The 16,676-nt window shown below is 37.8% G+C and overlaps 1 protein-coding gene across 1 annotated transcript in view; it reads right to left on the bottom strand.

The window, feature by feature from the left end:
- The window catches only part of LOC149238063 (purple acid phosphatase 23-like), a 132,214-nt gene that overhangs the window by 114,375 nt on the left and 1,163 nt on the right, over positions 1-16,676 (bottom strand). The window contains exon 3 of the mRNA XM_089372906.1: positions 7,174-7,510. Coding sequence (XP_089229032.1) covers positions 7,174-7,510 — 337 coding nt within the window. The remainder of the gene's footprint in view (positions 1-7,173; positions 7,511-16,676) is intronic.

The following is a 16,676-nucleotide window of genomic DNA, read 5'->3' on the forward strand; positions in this document are numbered from 1 at the left end:
CAAAGGCCCGGATAACTCATGCATCCACGATTGCTCCCTCCTCACATCTGTATCCCCAGAATATGAATCTCTTGCTACCCCTTTGACCATGGCATTTGGCCCTGAGACCCCTTTTCCCCCTTCATTCCATTATTATTCCTACGACAGTTATTGATTGAAGGATGTGCCTTGGGACTTGTCTTTCCCCTTAGGGGTTGGGAACAACTAATATGGTCATCCATTAGCCACTCCTACAAAGGGAGGTAACACTATTACATGATCAAAGCCTCAATTTTGGAAGGGAAGCCATGTATGAAGTGTCAATTTTCCTTTGACTAACAAGCTTAGTCCACTTAGATGCACTAATGATTATTGTACCTAATGGTGAAGATGCAGCACTAGATATTGTGTGTGATTGGCAAGTGGCTTTGATCATGGGTTGGGCAACTTAACTGGGGCCCAAGTCCACTAGAGGAGCATTATCACACCCAACAGGTGAAGTGTTGAGAGCCATAGGACTCCTGCCACTTGCAGAGCATCATTCCATTCCATGGGCACATAGAACACCCCAACAATCTGCACATTGCCCCACATTATTCATGAGATGATGCACTTGGACTAATATGCCGCAGCTAGCTTAGTAGTGATCACGTGGTTTGGCAGCTGATTTGAGGCCCAGATGAGGTTTGTCTCACCCCTTGAGACATGGGAGGGATAGCACCATCCTCACAACCCTCAATGTTGGAGTAGAATCAAGCTATTCTATCACCAAGAGACCCATGAGACCAGTGTTGCAAGAAACGTCCCCCCCCAGATCAAAACCCTGATTCGCGATCCGTACGGATGCGTGGGGGAAGCGCCATCCGAAACATGTTTCGGAAAAACCGAAACGCGTTTCAGGCTGATAAACACGCTTCCTGGAAATTTCAGGAAGCGTGTGCCCAAAACGCGTTTCGGTTTTTCTGAACCGCGTTTTGGTCTTTTCCGAACCGTGTTTCGGACGGCGCTTCAGCTGTACGAAGCGTCAAGCTTTCGAAAAAAATTATAAAAAAAATGCAAAAAAAAATTTAAAAAAAAAAAAATATATATATATATATATATATATATCTAAGTCACAGGACACGTCCCCTAGGGTCCCGTGTCCCGTATTTTACGTATTGGACACGAAAACGGCCCTAATACGTGTCCAATACGATTTTTAACGTGTCATAAAAATCGAATACGTATTCGACGTTTTCGAGTCGTGTCATACATTTGGAATACGCGTATTTGGTACATAAAATACGTTGCCCTAACGTATTTCGATTTTTGAATACGTATTGAAAAAAAATCGTGGTTTATAACGTAAGCGTCGGTCTATTCCGGCCTATTTTCGGTTGTCGGGAGTGTTCTGTCGTGTGGAGCGAGCTGCGGGAGTGTTCTGTCGTGTGGAGCGAGCAGCGGTGAGGTGATGTTGAAACAGTCACAAGTTTTCAAATCCAAAAATTAAAAAGGTTATTAAATTGGCAAACCAAATGTTTGTATTATTGAGAGCAAAATTGTAATGTTTCATCCATGACACTGAAACTTTCTAAGGATAAGCGAGGTAGTCGCGAGGAATGTCACCATATGCTTGAAGGATTAAATATGACTTGGACCACTTTAAGCAATATGAAGCACATAAATATAATCTACATTAGTGATCACTGATGAGCATTAAAAAAATCAGAAATATTAAAGAGTGCAAACCAAATAAGAAAAAGAGCAGAATGCAAACCAAATGAGAAGAAAAGTAAATGTAAAGAAGCGTATCAAAATCATTGTGTGCTTTTTCTTTTTCTGGGCCAATTTTAAATAAATCCGCCATACTATCAACAAAGCTATATAGTCCATAGGAAATTGAAAGTGGAATGAGAAAATAATCAATTGTAAAACGATCTCGAAACTTGGGCTTACTTCCCTTTCTTCCATGTAATATTAACAACGTTGCCATCAATACCATATAGCATTAAATCCTGATTATTTCCTCAATTCTGTATTGAGAATAAATATGCTAAATTATATATATATATATAGCAAAAAAAATATAAATATAGCAGACGCAAGTTTTGAATATAAATGCAAAAAATATATATATCTAGCAGACGCTTCGCTTCCTAGATTTTTGGAAAATGACGCTTCCGCATCCCTGCTTCCAAAAAACGTCCCCGTTTCATCCCCGCTTCATGCAACATTGCATGAGACCCATTTTGTGCCCCAAACACAAAATTGGGTCCAAAGGATGGTTTGCATGGAGATTTAGGGGCCAACCCCTAGATCATAATTTTTTGAGCCCTCTCCACTCACTTTGGCACTAGAGAAGCCCAACACATGCCCTAGAAGGGCCTATGCATGCATGATGTCAACATTTCAATCTCTTTGTGGGTTAATTCTTATGTTTTTACATTGGCTATGAGGTTGGCTTGTAACCTCACTTAGTATATGCCCATTATTTTATGACTTGAGGGGCTTTAGGCTAAAATGAGAGATCATTGAACATGTATAAATTAGAGATATCTAATTTGATCTCTCTCATCATCAAGCTTGTGAATTTCGGACCTCTTAGAGAATTTGTATTTTCTTCTTGTAGGTGATTTTGGAGATATTTGGATGCATTTAATGTTAGAAGCTGATTTTGACATTCTTTGGAGCTATTTCTTAGTCTAATGGATGGATATACTACATGTTATCTTGTAAGTGTCTATCTCTGAAGATTATTATTTTGAATTGTCTAATGTATGGAATTGTTGATTCTAAATTATGCTTGTTTGTGCCCTAATTTGTTGAAAATAAATTCTAAAGGCTGTCTAGTTGAGTATTGCACATGTTACTCATTGTATAACATGTAATGAGTATTCCTAGTGGAGTACCTTTTGTTATTCTCCATAAAATCTATTATTCCATTAAGTGGGTAATTGTTGAAATTTTGATAGCTAGGGCATCAAATTTTGACCTCCTTGGAAGGGAATTAGGCTTATCTAACACATCCTTGACTCCATATATCCATTAGACAAGGCACTGGTCCAATCACTTAATGATCAACCTCAAATTTTCTCTCCTCAAATTCAGTCCTTTTAAGGCTAGGGCGAAAATCTAGGGCTTGGAGCAAAATTTTAGGAAGGACGTTTTTTGGTGATTTGAGAGCCCAAAACTCAAGAGATAAGTCTAGGCTACCTAATCTATCAATTTGGTGGGCATCCACTCAAATTTCATCCATAAAATCTCTTGCCCTAGGTGTTGTCCTAAGAGAGAAAACCTAGTTTATGTTCCCCTCAACTTGGGGACTTTCTTGAGGGTTTCATGGGCCTTGTCTTAGTTGAATATCATTGTAAGAAACCCTTTCCCTCGAGCCTTGACCTTGTGAATACCTATCACCATCGAAAATCTCAAAACCCTAGGTCTTGAGCCTTCTTTTCTAGGGCTTTTCTTTGAGAGTGTTTTGCTTCTTTGAAGCCTTGTACCTTTAGTGTGTCTCTCTTAGAATTAGTTTTAGTAGGTTCACTTAGTACCTTATCATGAGCATATCCATTTTAAGTGATTCCTCCTTTACTGGGACTTCTCCCATCGGTGAAAATCTGTAAATAACAGGGGGTTTTGGCTAAGGTGACATTGGGCCTCTACCTCATTGTTAGAACTTTGTCTAGCTCTTGTCTTGTTGGGTTTCCTTCTCCAAGTCTTGCTAGATTTTGTGGTAACATGCCCTTCTTATAATGACTTGAGAGGGCATCTCCTTCAAGGGGAAAAGGTTGATTGCACAAGGAGATTAGCTAAGCTCAAAGAATCATGGTAGATCACAGGATGCAACATTATGTCAGATGGTTGGACAAATGGGAAGGACGGGTCCATTATGAATTTCTTGGTTACTTGTCCTCGAGGGACAATGTTTATGAAATCCATTGATTCATCTACATAGGTTAAAGATGCACAATTATTATGTGAGTTATTGGATAACTTCATCCAGGAGATAGGTCTGCAGTATGTTGTCCAAGTCATTACGACAAATGTTGCTAACTGTATTGTTGTTGGCAAATTTCTCATGGAGAGGTATCGAAGTTGATCTTGGACCTCTTGTGTCGCCCATTGCATTGATTTGATGCTAAAGGACATGGGAAGAATTCCTTGGATCAAGGAAATTCTTGAGTTAGCTAGGAGTGTTACAAAATATATTGACAATCATATATTTGTTCTAACACTCATGAGACAATTTACAAGTGGAAAGGAGTTGGTCCATCTAGCTATCACACGCTTTGCAACTAGCTTCATTTCTCTTCAATCTCTCCACAATTTGATTTTGGAGTTGCAGAGGAAGTTTCTCTCAAATGAGTGGAAAGCTTGTGTCTATAGCGCTAAATTGGATGGGCAAGCTATAGCCCAACTTGTGAGACACAATCAAAGTTGTTGGATGGGAGTGGAGTTGTGTGCTATCAGTGAACCTTTAGTAAAGGTTCATCGCTTGGTTCATGGTGAGAATCCCACAATGGGATACTTGTATGATGCCATGGATAGGGCCAAGGAAGCTATCCATTGGTACTAAGAGGACAAGGGGGAAGAGGGATTCACTACAAAAGACGACATATGGGGTGTGATTGATGAGCGATGGCACAACACTGTCCATTGTCTAATTCATGCAACAGGACTTGGCCTCAGTGATGCATTCTCTTATCCATGTGGAATTAGGTTTGATGCAAAGGTTATGAATGGTTTTTACTAACGTATTCAAAGGATCATGTTGACTTTCGCTGAATGCAATGAGGTTTCCAAGCAACTTGAGGTATATAAGTTGATTTATGGGACAATCGGGTATGATATGGCTATCCAAGATATGACCACTAGGATTCCAAGTAAGCTACAAGTAAAATTTACTTCAATTTTCAAACTTTCAAATTACAATGTATTTCCTTTCTATGAGTATCTATGATTCTATTTCACATTTGTTACTTAATGGAAAATTGAAATATAAGTCATTGTCTTTCCTTGGAAATTGGAATCCTTTCCATTTATTTGTTGTAGATGTCTGGTGGGAAAACTATGGTAGGAGAGTCCTAGAATTCCAAATACTTTTCATTCAGGTGCTAAGTCAAAGTTTAGACTTATGTTTGAAGTGCAGATCTTGCAGTACACTTTATTATCAGAGTTTACAGGGCTAAATTTGTTGTTGTTATTGCAAATTCTGATTTAGAGAGCTAGTTTATGACAACCAAGTGTAATTTTGTGATTGTGTGTGTTTGGGAACTTATCTGAGCCTCTATTGGTTGACCTAAACCTCTAGATTGAACGATATGAAGTTTAGAACTCAAATCTTGAAGTTACTTTCTAATCCACCATAAACTCTAATTTCCTATCATTTTCCTTCGGTGGAAATCATTGTAGAACCCTTAGGGGGCACTTAGCTTGAGCTAATTGGTTATTTGATCCCTAAGATCTTCTCAGGAAGCTTCATTATTTCCATCACTAAAACGAGGGGAGTTGTTGCTGAGGTGACAATGGTCACACTCCCATTGTTGCACTTGATCTAGGTTGCCTGGCGAGGCTTTACATTAGGGTGCTGGAATTTGCTATAACAGGCAGCTTGGCCAAAAGTGGGGATTGAATCTAACAACTGAAGGCGAAGGCCAATTTTAGGAAGATATATGGCAATGCCCTGGTTTAGAGCCATTAGATGAAGAACTAGGACTAAACAAATCAATGAAAATCTCCATCCCATCATAATACTTGCATGCAGCTTACCATATTTCCTTTTCTTCACTAATGTTGCTCCTTGAGGTAGCCTTCATTCTGCTTTCCAAAATCTTAATTCCCTGTAGGAAGTCTTATCCACCGTAGCTGTTACATATGCTGTCGCAGCATGCTGACCTCCATTGGTTCATTGTGAATTCCAAGAACCAACATTATTCATGATGATGCTAAGGATGTGTTTCGAGGGGACTCACAAAGAACTGGATGCAATTTTCATTGACTTCTTCACAACAAGACTAGAGAAATGTTTTAAGCCATTTTGCCTCTTGAAGAAAAGATTGAAGAGAATCCTCAGGTGCACTCAACATGGCCGGTTTCTCAACCAAACATGAAGGTTGTTCAGAGGCCTTACCAGTCTTTTAGGGGCTCATGTGAAGTGGACTGCTTTATTGACCTTCAGTCAAACAGTCAAAGATTTTTGGTGGATGACACAACAGTCCTTATGCACTTATTGGATTTGAGGCAGCAACTGCATCAACTATATATTTTCCAATTGCATGAAGCTGAGGCAGATACCAGAATACAGGACAGAGAGGCTAGGGTGGCCAGCAAGCATTGGTGCTTGGTCTCTAGTATCATGATTCAACAGGTCATAATTTATGAATCTATTTCTTTAGTTATAAATTTCTTTCTGCTTTGACATTGGTATTTAATTGTTTTACTTCCTGCTATTTTGTAATCTTGCTTTTATGTATATAAAATTTTACCTTCATAAGAAATTTGAAATAATATTGTGCATCATATATCAAGATTAAATATATGCTTTAATGTCCTAAATGCCAGTTGTTTTGATATTTGAAGTCTTTTTCCCCATGAACATTAAATAAGAATTCATACATACATGCGTGCACACATACATACACGTCATTCCCCCATTTCCTGAAAAATTGGAAGTATTGTTTTCAAAACCATAATTATTTCAAAAACTCAAATCTGTTTCTCCATTCAATAGAATATCGCTTCAGAGTCTTGACTTCACCTTCCAAATCACTTTATCCTCACATAATTTTGAAAGCTTCCTTTGTCTTTTAGGCTTTCTTTATTTTTTCACTCTCTTAATTATGATCTTATACGTCTATTTTTCAATCCTTTCTATCAACCACAAAAACTCCACTAATGATGGGTTTTTAGACTTTTTATTCTAGAGGATATACATCCATCATCAAATGATGGTAAATGTGTGAAACTTTGTAAATGAGCTAGTTATGGGTACACACTGACAAAGATAGCTAATGCTATGTAGTATCTAATGAGACAAAGGGGAAGGGAGTCAAGACAAAGCTAAAAAGTCCAGGGCACAGCTCGGGAACTTGCCAATCAACAAACATGCATAGGAATTGGCAACAATCATTAATGGTAAATGATATATACAAAATGTAAATTATGTTTAAGGCAGTTTGTAAAGTGTCCTGGCTTGAACCAGGAAGTTAGGAAGATTACCTGCCCCATGCATCCCAGCGAGGTTGGTATGTCTCTCTGATAGGAGTGTCTGGAAAGTCACATTCATAGCATGGTACTCCTTTGTTGCCTGTGGTTAGGTAGTTGTTTGCATAGACCAGATCTCCAACCATAAGAATCATGCTGGGATCATTTTCAACAAGATGATCATATGTGCTAGATGAATTATATGTGAGGCCCAAATCACCAATAACTGCTATTCGAGTAAGATAGCTATTTGGGCCTGGAGATGGTGGTGTCACAAACTCGTGCTCTTCACTTATGGCAGATAAGGATTGGTCTCCACATCTGTAGTAGTATTTTGTGTTAGGAAGAAGCCCTGGATCATTTCCAAAAGTTAGGTGCAGCCTGTTCAAAAGTTCTAATTTTATTAATTATTGACACAATAAAATCATGAATAAACAATAATGAGACTCGAAATTTAAGTGGATTTCTGCACGATCCTGGAGCAATTTGCATGTTAATTTTATTAGGAGGATCAGTGATAATGAAGTTGAAGAAACTGGCCCTTGTTTTCTCGGGCTTCCTGTGGAGTCCAACTTCCATAATGGAAGAATTGTCTGCAGAAACTGATGCAATTACTGTCAGAGTTTTCTGGGGTGAACAAGGAAGTATGAGGTTTTAATTGCACAACCAGACCAGAGGCAAGGGCAGCACATAGCCAATGAAATAGATAAAATTTCATCACAAACACCAAGCATGGGCGGTAAAGTCCTGTTGAAAGAAATCAAAAGCAGCTTATATCATGAAGCAAAGGGGCAAGACGGCATGAATGATTTGCAGCATATCTAATCTGACAATAAGAAAGGAAATCTCCAGATGCAAATGATCCAAAATGAGATATAAGTTATCCAGGCTTAGAAAGAAGCATAACAATCACACAACATTTGGATGGTCTTCAGGACTTGCAATGGGAGAAGGCAATCTGCATCTTGACAGCCTTTGCAAAACATATTTTGGTGCAACACAAATGTCTTGCAGTAGAAGTAACTAATCTACCAGTATTTATAGTGTCAAAATTCTGTTAAAAGCCTCCAATTCCAGCGAAATACTTAAGGAACATGAATTGGACAATTCAGATGAAATATTTCAATAACAAGCCCTAACACATACTTTTATTCTACACTTAAAATTCGCATGTTTACTCTGCGTGTATATTATAATCGACTATTCCACATCCATGGAAAAGCATTCCCACAAAAAAGTTCCCTGTAGCATATTCCTCAGAATGAAATCCACATATTGTTAGGGTGGATCTGGTAAACTTGACTCAGTCAAGTTACCCGTGGTTTTGGGCTCCAGGTTTATGGGCATCCATGGTTTTTCCCATGGTATTCATCTCTGATGAAGCCTATTTAAAGGATAGAAAAATCAATGGTAAACCGTCTTAGTAGCCACTGGGAACAAAACAACGACGTCTTTAGACATTTGCTAAGTCACTGGAGGGCATCTATTCTACTGCTGTACTTGAACTATTTTTGCACTTTGTTTACTTCTAAGTTCTGCCAAATATTAACTTGTATGGTCAGAAAATCATTTTGAAAATCTAATCACTCTCGGATTCTGGTAAGCAACATGCTTGCCAAACTGTTGAATCCTAATGGGAAGATGTCTTTGCTAGATGCATATAAGATCACACCTGGCAGATTATGAGATGGGTCCTAGGGAAGTGGAATTATTCAATATCACTTTGCAATGAAAGTTGTGTCTTCTAGAACCTGAAGATCTGTATTGATTTCACAGTAGAGTCCTGGAAACTCTTCTTTATTAATTCTTGCAGAGAAATAGAAATCAAAGCTATGACAAAGTGTGTAATAACTAAAACTTTTATATGGATGGAAAAAGGACAGGCCAACCCCCTAGCTGTTGAAGAATGTAACTAGGTTTGGTCTTCATAATTGTATTTGAGTCATAATGAAATGTATTTATCAAAAGAAAGAAAAATCAATTTTATTATTATTATTATTATGACGTATTAAAGCATGGGTTTCATACTTGGGTCATCATGTTTTAGGTCAAAGTCCCCATTGAGGACATCTAGGATTTATTCTGAGTCATTAGCGTGATTGTCCATTTAAAGAGACCCTTCTTGGGCTTTTGTATCATATAAAAAGATTTATTATTGATTCAAATAAGTCATTTTTCACCTCCACACCAAGTCAGCCTCAAACAGGGTAATTCGACCTCACCAAAAGCCTATATATTGGAGCAGTTTGATTCATTTGGAGGATACTCTCACACAAGTTCGATATCCAAGAGAAGGAGGCAGAAAAAGTGCAAAATTCCAAGAGGAAAAAAGGAGAATTGCTGGAAAGGACAAGATCGAAGTTTTTGGGTCATCTCTCTCTCACACATGTGAATTTTCTGGTCTACTACTGGAGGGTCGAAGTGATGTTGCTAGATCGAAGTTTAACTATTAGGTTGAAGTTTTGCTAGGTCGAAGTTTTTGCTGGGCTAACTGCTAGGTTGAAGTTGCTGTTACTAAGTCAAAGTTGCTAGGTCGAAGTTGTTGCGGCTAAGTCAAAATTATTGTTGAAAGGGCTGATTTGGTGTGGAGGAAGTTTGTGTCTAGGTCAAGGGTCTTGGATCATCTCTTGAAATTATTAAAGAAGAGTTGTTTACTGGGTTTTGCCCTGGCTATCTGCCTACATCTAGTGTCTGTGATCTTTGTGCTATTGTTTTGGTAATTGCTTGATGAACTAAAGATAAAAGAGGAACATAAGAAAACATAAGAATATCACAAGTAATTATCAATATAAAGAAATTATTTCTTCCTTTCTGATTTTCTAACATGGTATCAAAGGTGAGGTGAAGAAGGAGGAAAAAGGCAGCTCAAAGATCTATTGAAATAAGAATAAGGAGTTTTAAAAAGTTTCATCAAAAGGATCATATAAGAAGTCAAGTCTACCATCTTCAAGGACAATGTCTAACTCAATGAAGGGAGAAAACAAATTAGAAGGAGCATCCAACTACAAGGCATGGAAGAAGAGGATAGATCTCATCCTCGAGAAGAATAAAGTATTGGATTTAGTCAAAGGAAAAGTAAAGAAGCCTACTAATGAGTCAAGTGATGCAAAAAAGGAAAAGTTCAGGGAAACATAAATATTGGCCATGACACTAATGGTGGATGGAATAAAGGATAACCTCATCCCATATATATCCAACATAGATTCTTCTCAAGAGATGTATGAGGCATTATCCAAATTATTCACAATCAAGAATCTTGGTTAAATAGCAAGTCTTAAGAATGAACTGAGATATATAAAGATGATAAAGGAAGACATTGTGGCATCCTTCTTTGTGAGAATAGCTAGATTAAGAGATGAACTCCAAGCAATTGATGAGATAGTACCGAAAAGGAGCTTGTAATCACTGCACTTCTAGGTTTACCAACATCATGGAGTGCCTTCTCATCAGGTCTCAACAGTTGGAAGGAAACTCCTACATTCGAACAACTATGGAATGCATGCAGTCAGGAAGAAGTCAAAATTTCTCTAGTAAGCAACAAAGAGAATGAAGAGGAGAAAGTTTCAAATGCCTATTCCACTCATCACAAGAACAAAGGATCATTCAAGAAGTCTAAAGGGCCTAGAAGGAAGATAGACCTATCCAAAATTGAATGCTACAATTGTCACAAGATGGGTCACTATAAAAGCGATTGTCCTGAGAATCCGAGAAATAGAAAGAGAAATAGGGATCATGCAAATATTACTGAAGAAGGATCTCCAAAGAAGCACAAGACTGAAGAATCATAAATAAAGGACTTATACTACTAAATCCTTCTACTATAAGTTTTTGAATTGTTTTGTATTTTTTATTTTTAGTACTTATAGGTTTAACATGCTTTGGAAAAACATTGTTGAATTGTTTTGTTAAAGTTATAGGTATCCCTCGAGATTGGATTAAGAGGGAGCCCTCACCATTTTCCAAAGATAAGTATCTTACTCCTTGTATTATCTTTATATTTGGTTTTCCTTTTCCTATCTAGATGTGTTTACACTAGATGCTAATAACATTTCCTTTTATATTTTCCTTGTTTAGGAAAAGCTTGTTGATATGCTCAAAGGGCTATGAAGAAGACCTCAAAAGACAAAACATAGAAGTTCTATTGAAATTAATGTCCTATAAGGTTTGTCTAAACTCAAAGGTATGTCTTAGACTATAAGTTTTTGTTTCTCTTTGTTATAAAGGTATACTCATTCATTTTAAGGAATTTGCTTTACATTACTAACAAGTGTTATGTCTAGGACCTTTGAATCATAGAGATTCTTGTTTGGGAGATTAATCATTAGATTGAATCTACCCTCATTAAAATCATTATGTTTGTAGAACACTAAAAGGTTCTCTATAAACCCTAACCTAAGGGTATGTCAACGCTAATGAGAAAAACCCTAGTCTACTTAGGGTTACTGATGAAATATAGAAAATACTATTCTTTTGATGTTTAGGCTTTTGATGATAATGTCATGCATTGATATGGAAACCCTAGTCCTTTAGGGTTGGATGGTAATGTGTTCTTAGACCTTGAGATTTTGGTAAATTAGGGTTTATGAGTAAAACCCTTATGTATCTAGAGTAAGCTCCTAGGAATGAAACCCTAGGTGTATGTTTGTTCATCTGATCAAAACCCTAACCTAATCGAGATTGTTATATGTATGACTTTGAATGTATTGATATGTGTGTCTTGGGATTACCTAATGGATATTGATCTTGTGTATGAATATGAAATCCTAGATATATGTGCTAACTAAAATTGTTGGTGTTTATAAAGTTCTAGGGTTTGTAACTAAGCCCTAGTAGAAGTTTGATATTCTAGGATATGATGAGATGATATTGTTTCCATTGTGATGATAAAATCTAGGGTTTACAACAAATCCTAGTGGAAGTTAGTCATATTGTTGAAATCTTAAATTGTGATGTGCTTGGTTTTGTTTGTTGACATCTAAGGCTTAGTGTGGAATCTAGGGTTTGAATTAAATCCTAGTAGAAGTCTAACATATGAAGTTTAAAGTTGTTGGTTGCATTGTAGAACTATACTTGTTTGAATTGCTTCTAGGGTTTGCAATATATTATAGTAGAGTATGTCATATCTCTAGAAGAAATATTGAAACCCTAGATATAATGAAGATTGTTATCCTGATTAAGTTGTTCAAAAGTCTTGATGATGAAGTCTAGGATTTATGACAAAACCCTAGCAAGAAATTGACGTATAAAAGTATGTGTCTCTTGTTGATTATGAACCTAACTAAGTTTAGGTATTTAATGTCTAAAGTCTAATGCTTCCATTATTATATGATTCTGATATAGTTAACTTCATGCATATGTATTTGGTTGTACTCGCTATCTAAGTTGTGCAGGTACATAATCTTCAATATGCTGAAGATATTCATAAGTAAAGTTGATTTGGTGAATAAGCATGATGAAGGAAGTTATATGAATGATGACGATTGAAATGACTTTTATAAGAAGGATGGAAGCCATGAAAGATTCTCCAATGTTATAGAAAAGAAGCTAATCTCCTTCAGAGGGAGTCGAGATAAAAAGAAGGATATCTCCCAAGTTGAGAGGGAGGACATATTATAGTCATGATGAATACCTTGATGAAGAAAATTGGAGAATGAGGTGTTGCTGAAAGAAGGAAAGTTGGATTTGAAGTAGGAAAGGAAGCTGAATGATTGAAGAAACCTTTGGCAAGATTTGTTTGGAAAGCCTCGAAGTCCTACTGTGATGAATTCTGAGGTAGCATCAAGATATCTAAAGACCCCAAGGATTGTGTTTACTCATGAGTATCTGAAAAGTTGTTACTAATTAGGATTGTGACTGTTCAGGTAAATCTCTCGAAGTTTTTGAAAAGCATGCTTGTGGTAAGAGAGATTTGATGTGTTGAGGCATTAAGTGTGTAAAATGCGTGGGAGGACATCTAGCTGGCATAGATGTTGATGTCTAGTTCCCGAAGTAGAAGGGATGGTGGCGTTGGTCATAGAGCTCTGACCTTGCATTACGCACCTAGATCCCTAGGTTGATGGTTAGCAAGTAAGCCAATGGTACCTAGAGACGCTGAAATCTTTAGTCCTTCTTAGTCTCACCCAGATAGATTGCCTTGGTCAGGAATCTAGTTTGTGGCACTGTAAGTGCCTAAACTCTTCATGGTTCATGTGTTTTGAGATCTTCCATGTACTTGTGTCTATAAGTATGAATACCTCCCTAGTTAAGAGGCAGTGTTGAAGAATATAACTAGGTTCGATCTTCATAATTGTATTTGAGTCATAATGAAATGTATTTATCAAAAGAAAGAAAAATAAATTATTATTATTATGACTTATTAAAGCATGGGTTTCATGCTTGGGTCATCATGTTTTAGGTCAAAGTCCCCATTAAGGATTTCTAAGATTTATTCCGAGTCATTGTCCATTTAACGAAACTCTTCTTGGGCTTTTGTATCATGTAATAAGATTTATTATTGAGTCAAATAAGTCATTTGTCACCTCCACACCAAGTCCGCCTCAAGGAGATCCAGTCCACCTCAAATAGGGTAATTCAACCTCACCAAAAGCCTATATATTGGAGCAATTTGATTCATTTGGAGGATACTCTCACACAAGCTTGATATCCAAGAGGAGGAGGCATAAAAAGTGCAAAATTCCAAGAGGAAAAGGGAGAATTGCTGGAAAGGACAAGATCGAAGTTTTTGGGTCATCTCTCTCTCGCATGTGTGGATTTTTTGGTCTACTACTGGACGGTCGAAGTGCTGCTGTTGGATTGAAGTCTAACTGTTGGGTCAAAGTTTTGTTGGGTTGAAGTTTTTTCTAGACTAACTGTTGGGTCGAAGTTGCTGCTGCTAAGTCGAAGTTGCTAGGTCAAAGTTGTCACTGCTAAGTTGTTGCTGAAAGGGCTGACTTGGTGTGGAGGAAGTCTGTGTCTAGTTCAAGAGTCTTGGATCCTCTCGTGAAATTATTAATGAAGAGTTGTTGATTGGGTTTTCCCCTAGATAGGGGTTTTGCCCTGGCTGTCCGCCTACATCCGGTGTCTGTGATCTTTGTGCTATTGTTTTGGTAATTGCTTAATGAACTAAAAGATTAAAGAGGAATATAAGAGAACATAAGAATATCACAAGTAGTTATCAATATAAAGAAAATCTTTCTGCCTTTCTGATTTTCTAACACTAGCATGATATTCTTTTTGGCATTTGCTTTGTATTGTGTTTGATACTTAAATTCCCCACAGGTCATGTCATGGAAGGGACAAATTAAGCAGCTCATCTTTGTCTCTATGTTTTAACTTTGCTGTGGATATCCAAATGAACAGAAGGGAAAGGAACTATCATAATGGAGCTTTACTGTCAAACTTCCTAAACAGCTGGACAGTTCTTCGAACATTCTCAATTTTGTAGAAAGAGTTGAAACTCCACAAATTTCGTGGTTACATCCTTTTGCATCAGAGAAGCCATTTGTAGGGCTCAGCTTCCATTCATTAGCTAAAAACCAACTAACTAATTTTATTAACTGGAGAAGCTCAGTAATTTGTCTGCTCTGGGTTTACACAACAATCTATATGAAATAAAATTAGCTGATAATTATTGTAAGCATATGTGATCAACTTAAGGAAAATTACCAGTGCAACTTTACAAAAACTATAGTAATAGTTGCCTGGAATAAGAGGATATTCACATCACTGAGTTTGATGTTTCTATGGGTGGTTTGTACTTCTGGATTCTCGAAACGTGCTGTTTTAAAATCATAAAAATTGTCAAGCAGCCATGATATTACCAGATTTCCATTTCAGAGCTGTGGGAACTCCTCCAAGCTGGAATTCAAGCTCCTAAGCTATGCACAATAGTCGCAACCAGCCAAAAAAAAACTATATCAAATTATCAATCAATAAGAATGACAGCAAACTTTCCCAAGGACGATGAACCCCACTCATTTGTAAAAATATAGTCTAAGATGCAGGGATTAGCATCGAGTGCATGATTAAAGTAGGCTGGAGGGTTGCTATGCTGAGCTGACAAAGCTAGCCCCTTCTCTAGTAACGATACATAGGATATGCCCCAACTAATGGATTATTAGATGAACAGGACCGTGCTTCAATTCTTTCAGTTGTAGCTGCAGAGAGAAAAAAGGAGCTGGTATCCCAGGAAAAATGGAACAGTGGACCACAGATTCCCCCTTTCTCTCTGCCGGGCATGCTGAAGAGTAAAAAAATTAAACATCAGTGAATGAAATCAGAAAATCCATGCAGTAGATGGATGATAAGTGTCATGAGAAACTCTTAATCCATAAGAGCTAAAGCCAATCCCCTTATCTCACCAAGGGTTGGAGAAAGCTTTCTACAAAGTAGGAGTCTCAGTGTTTTTCGGACAAGATTCATTTTTTATCATAGAAGCTTCCCTGGGTCTTCATGAGACATCCTTTTCTCAAAAGTCAAATCTAGTTGGCTTCCTGTGGCTACAGTGAATGTCCTCGAGGTTTTCCTCCAATCCAAGAGAGAAAATAATACAGTACAAAAAGTTTAAATGTATTAGCGTATTTCCGTAGGCCACCCACTTAACACAACAGAACCAGAGAAATCCCCCTAACACAGAACCAAGGACTTGTATCCAAAAACTGGTTGATTGGCAAAGCTCCAGTAAGTATGGAAGATGCTTTCAAATTTTGCTTTAAGTGACAAGCATCCATTAACAATCAAAACGTGGGTGGCCTTTTACGTTGTATGCATATACCATTCGGCCGTATGTATATACAACCAGCCCAACTTGACGACCTTGACAAGCATGTATCAACTATCAAAGGGTAGGTTGCCTTTTACACTGTACGCATATACCACTCAACTGTATGCATATACAACCCAGCCAAACTTAACGACCTTGAAAACTTAACAGTGAACAAACAATGCTTCCTTGCCACATGATATGTGACGAATCAAACCCAGGTAGGGACTGTAACAATGCCTACTTTCACTAACCCAACTCACTTCTCATGGTTAATTGGCAAACTTTCAGGTCCACATTGCAACTTACTGGCAGCTCTTGGGATTTCCGCTGAGAATAAGTTCAGAATATGTTCATACACAATCAAATGAATAGGACATATGGTAGCAATTCTACTTCCTGGTAATACCAACCAGATAACACCTACATGGGCTTGCTAGCGTTGTTTGCCGATTATAATGTAGCTAGAACAAGAAGAAGAAAAACCCCAATGCCAACATGGAAGCTAGTTTTGGACTATGGGTGCAGGTCCCTGGGTTGCTGTGATGGCATGCCAATGCCAATCTCTGAGTTGGCTTTGGGGGTGCAAGTCCCTGGGTTGTTGTGATGTCATGCCAATGCCAATCTCTGAGTTGGCTTTGGGGGTGCAAGTCTAAACAAGAAGAAGAAAAACCCCAATGTCAACTTGGAAGCTAACTTTGGTTTCTGGGTGCAAGTCCGTGGGGTGTCGTGATGGTATGCCAATGCCAACCTCCGAGTTGGCTTTGGGGGTGCAAGT

The sequence above is a fragment of the Pinus tabuliformis genome, chromosome 8, assembly GCF_031772625.1.
Source record: "Pinus tabuliformis cultivar Carrire ecotype Pingquan chromosome 8, CPIR1, whole genome shotgun sequence".
NCBI lineage: Eukaryota > Viridiplantae > Streptophyta > Pinopsida > Pinales > Pinaceae > Pinus > Pinus tabuliformis.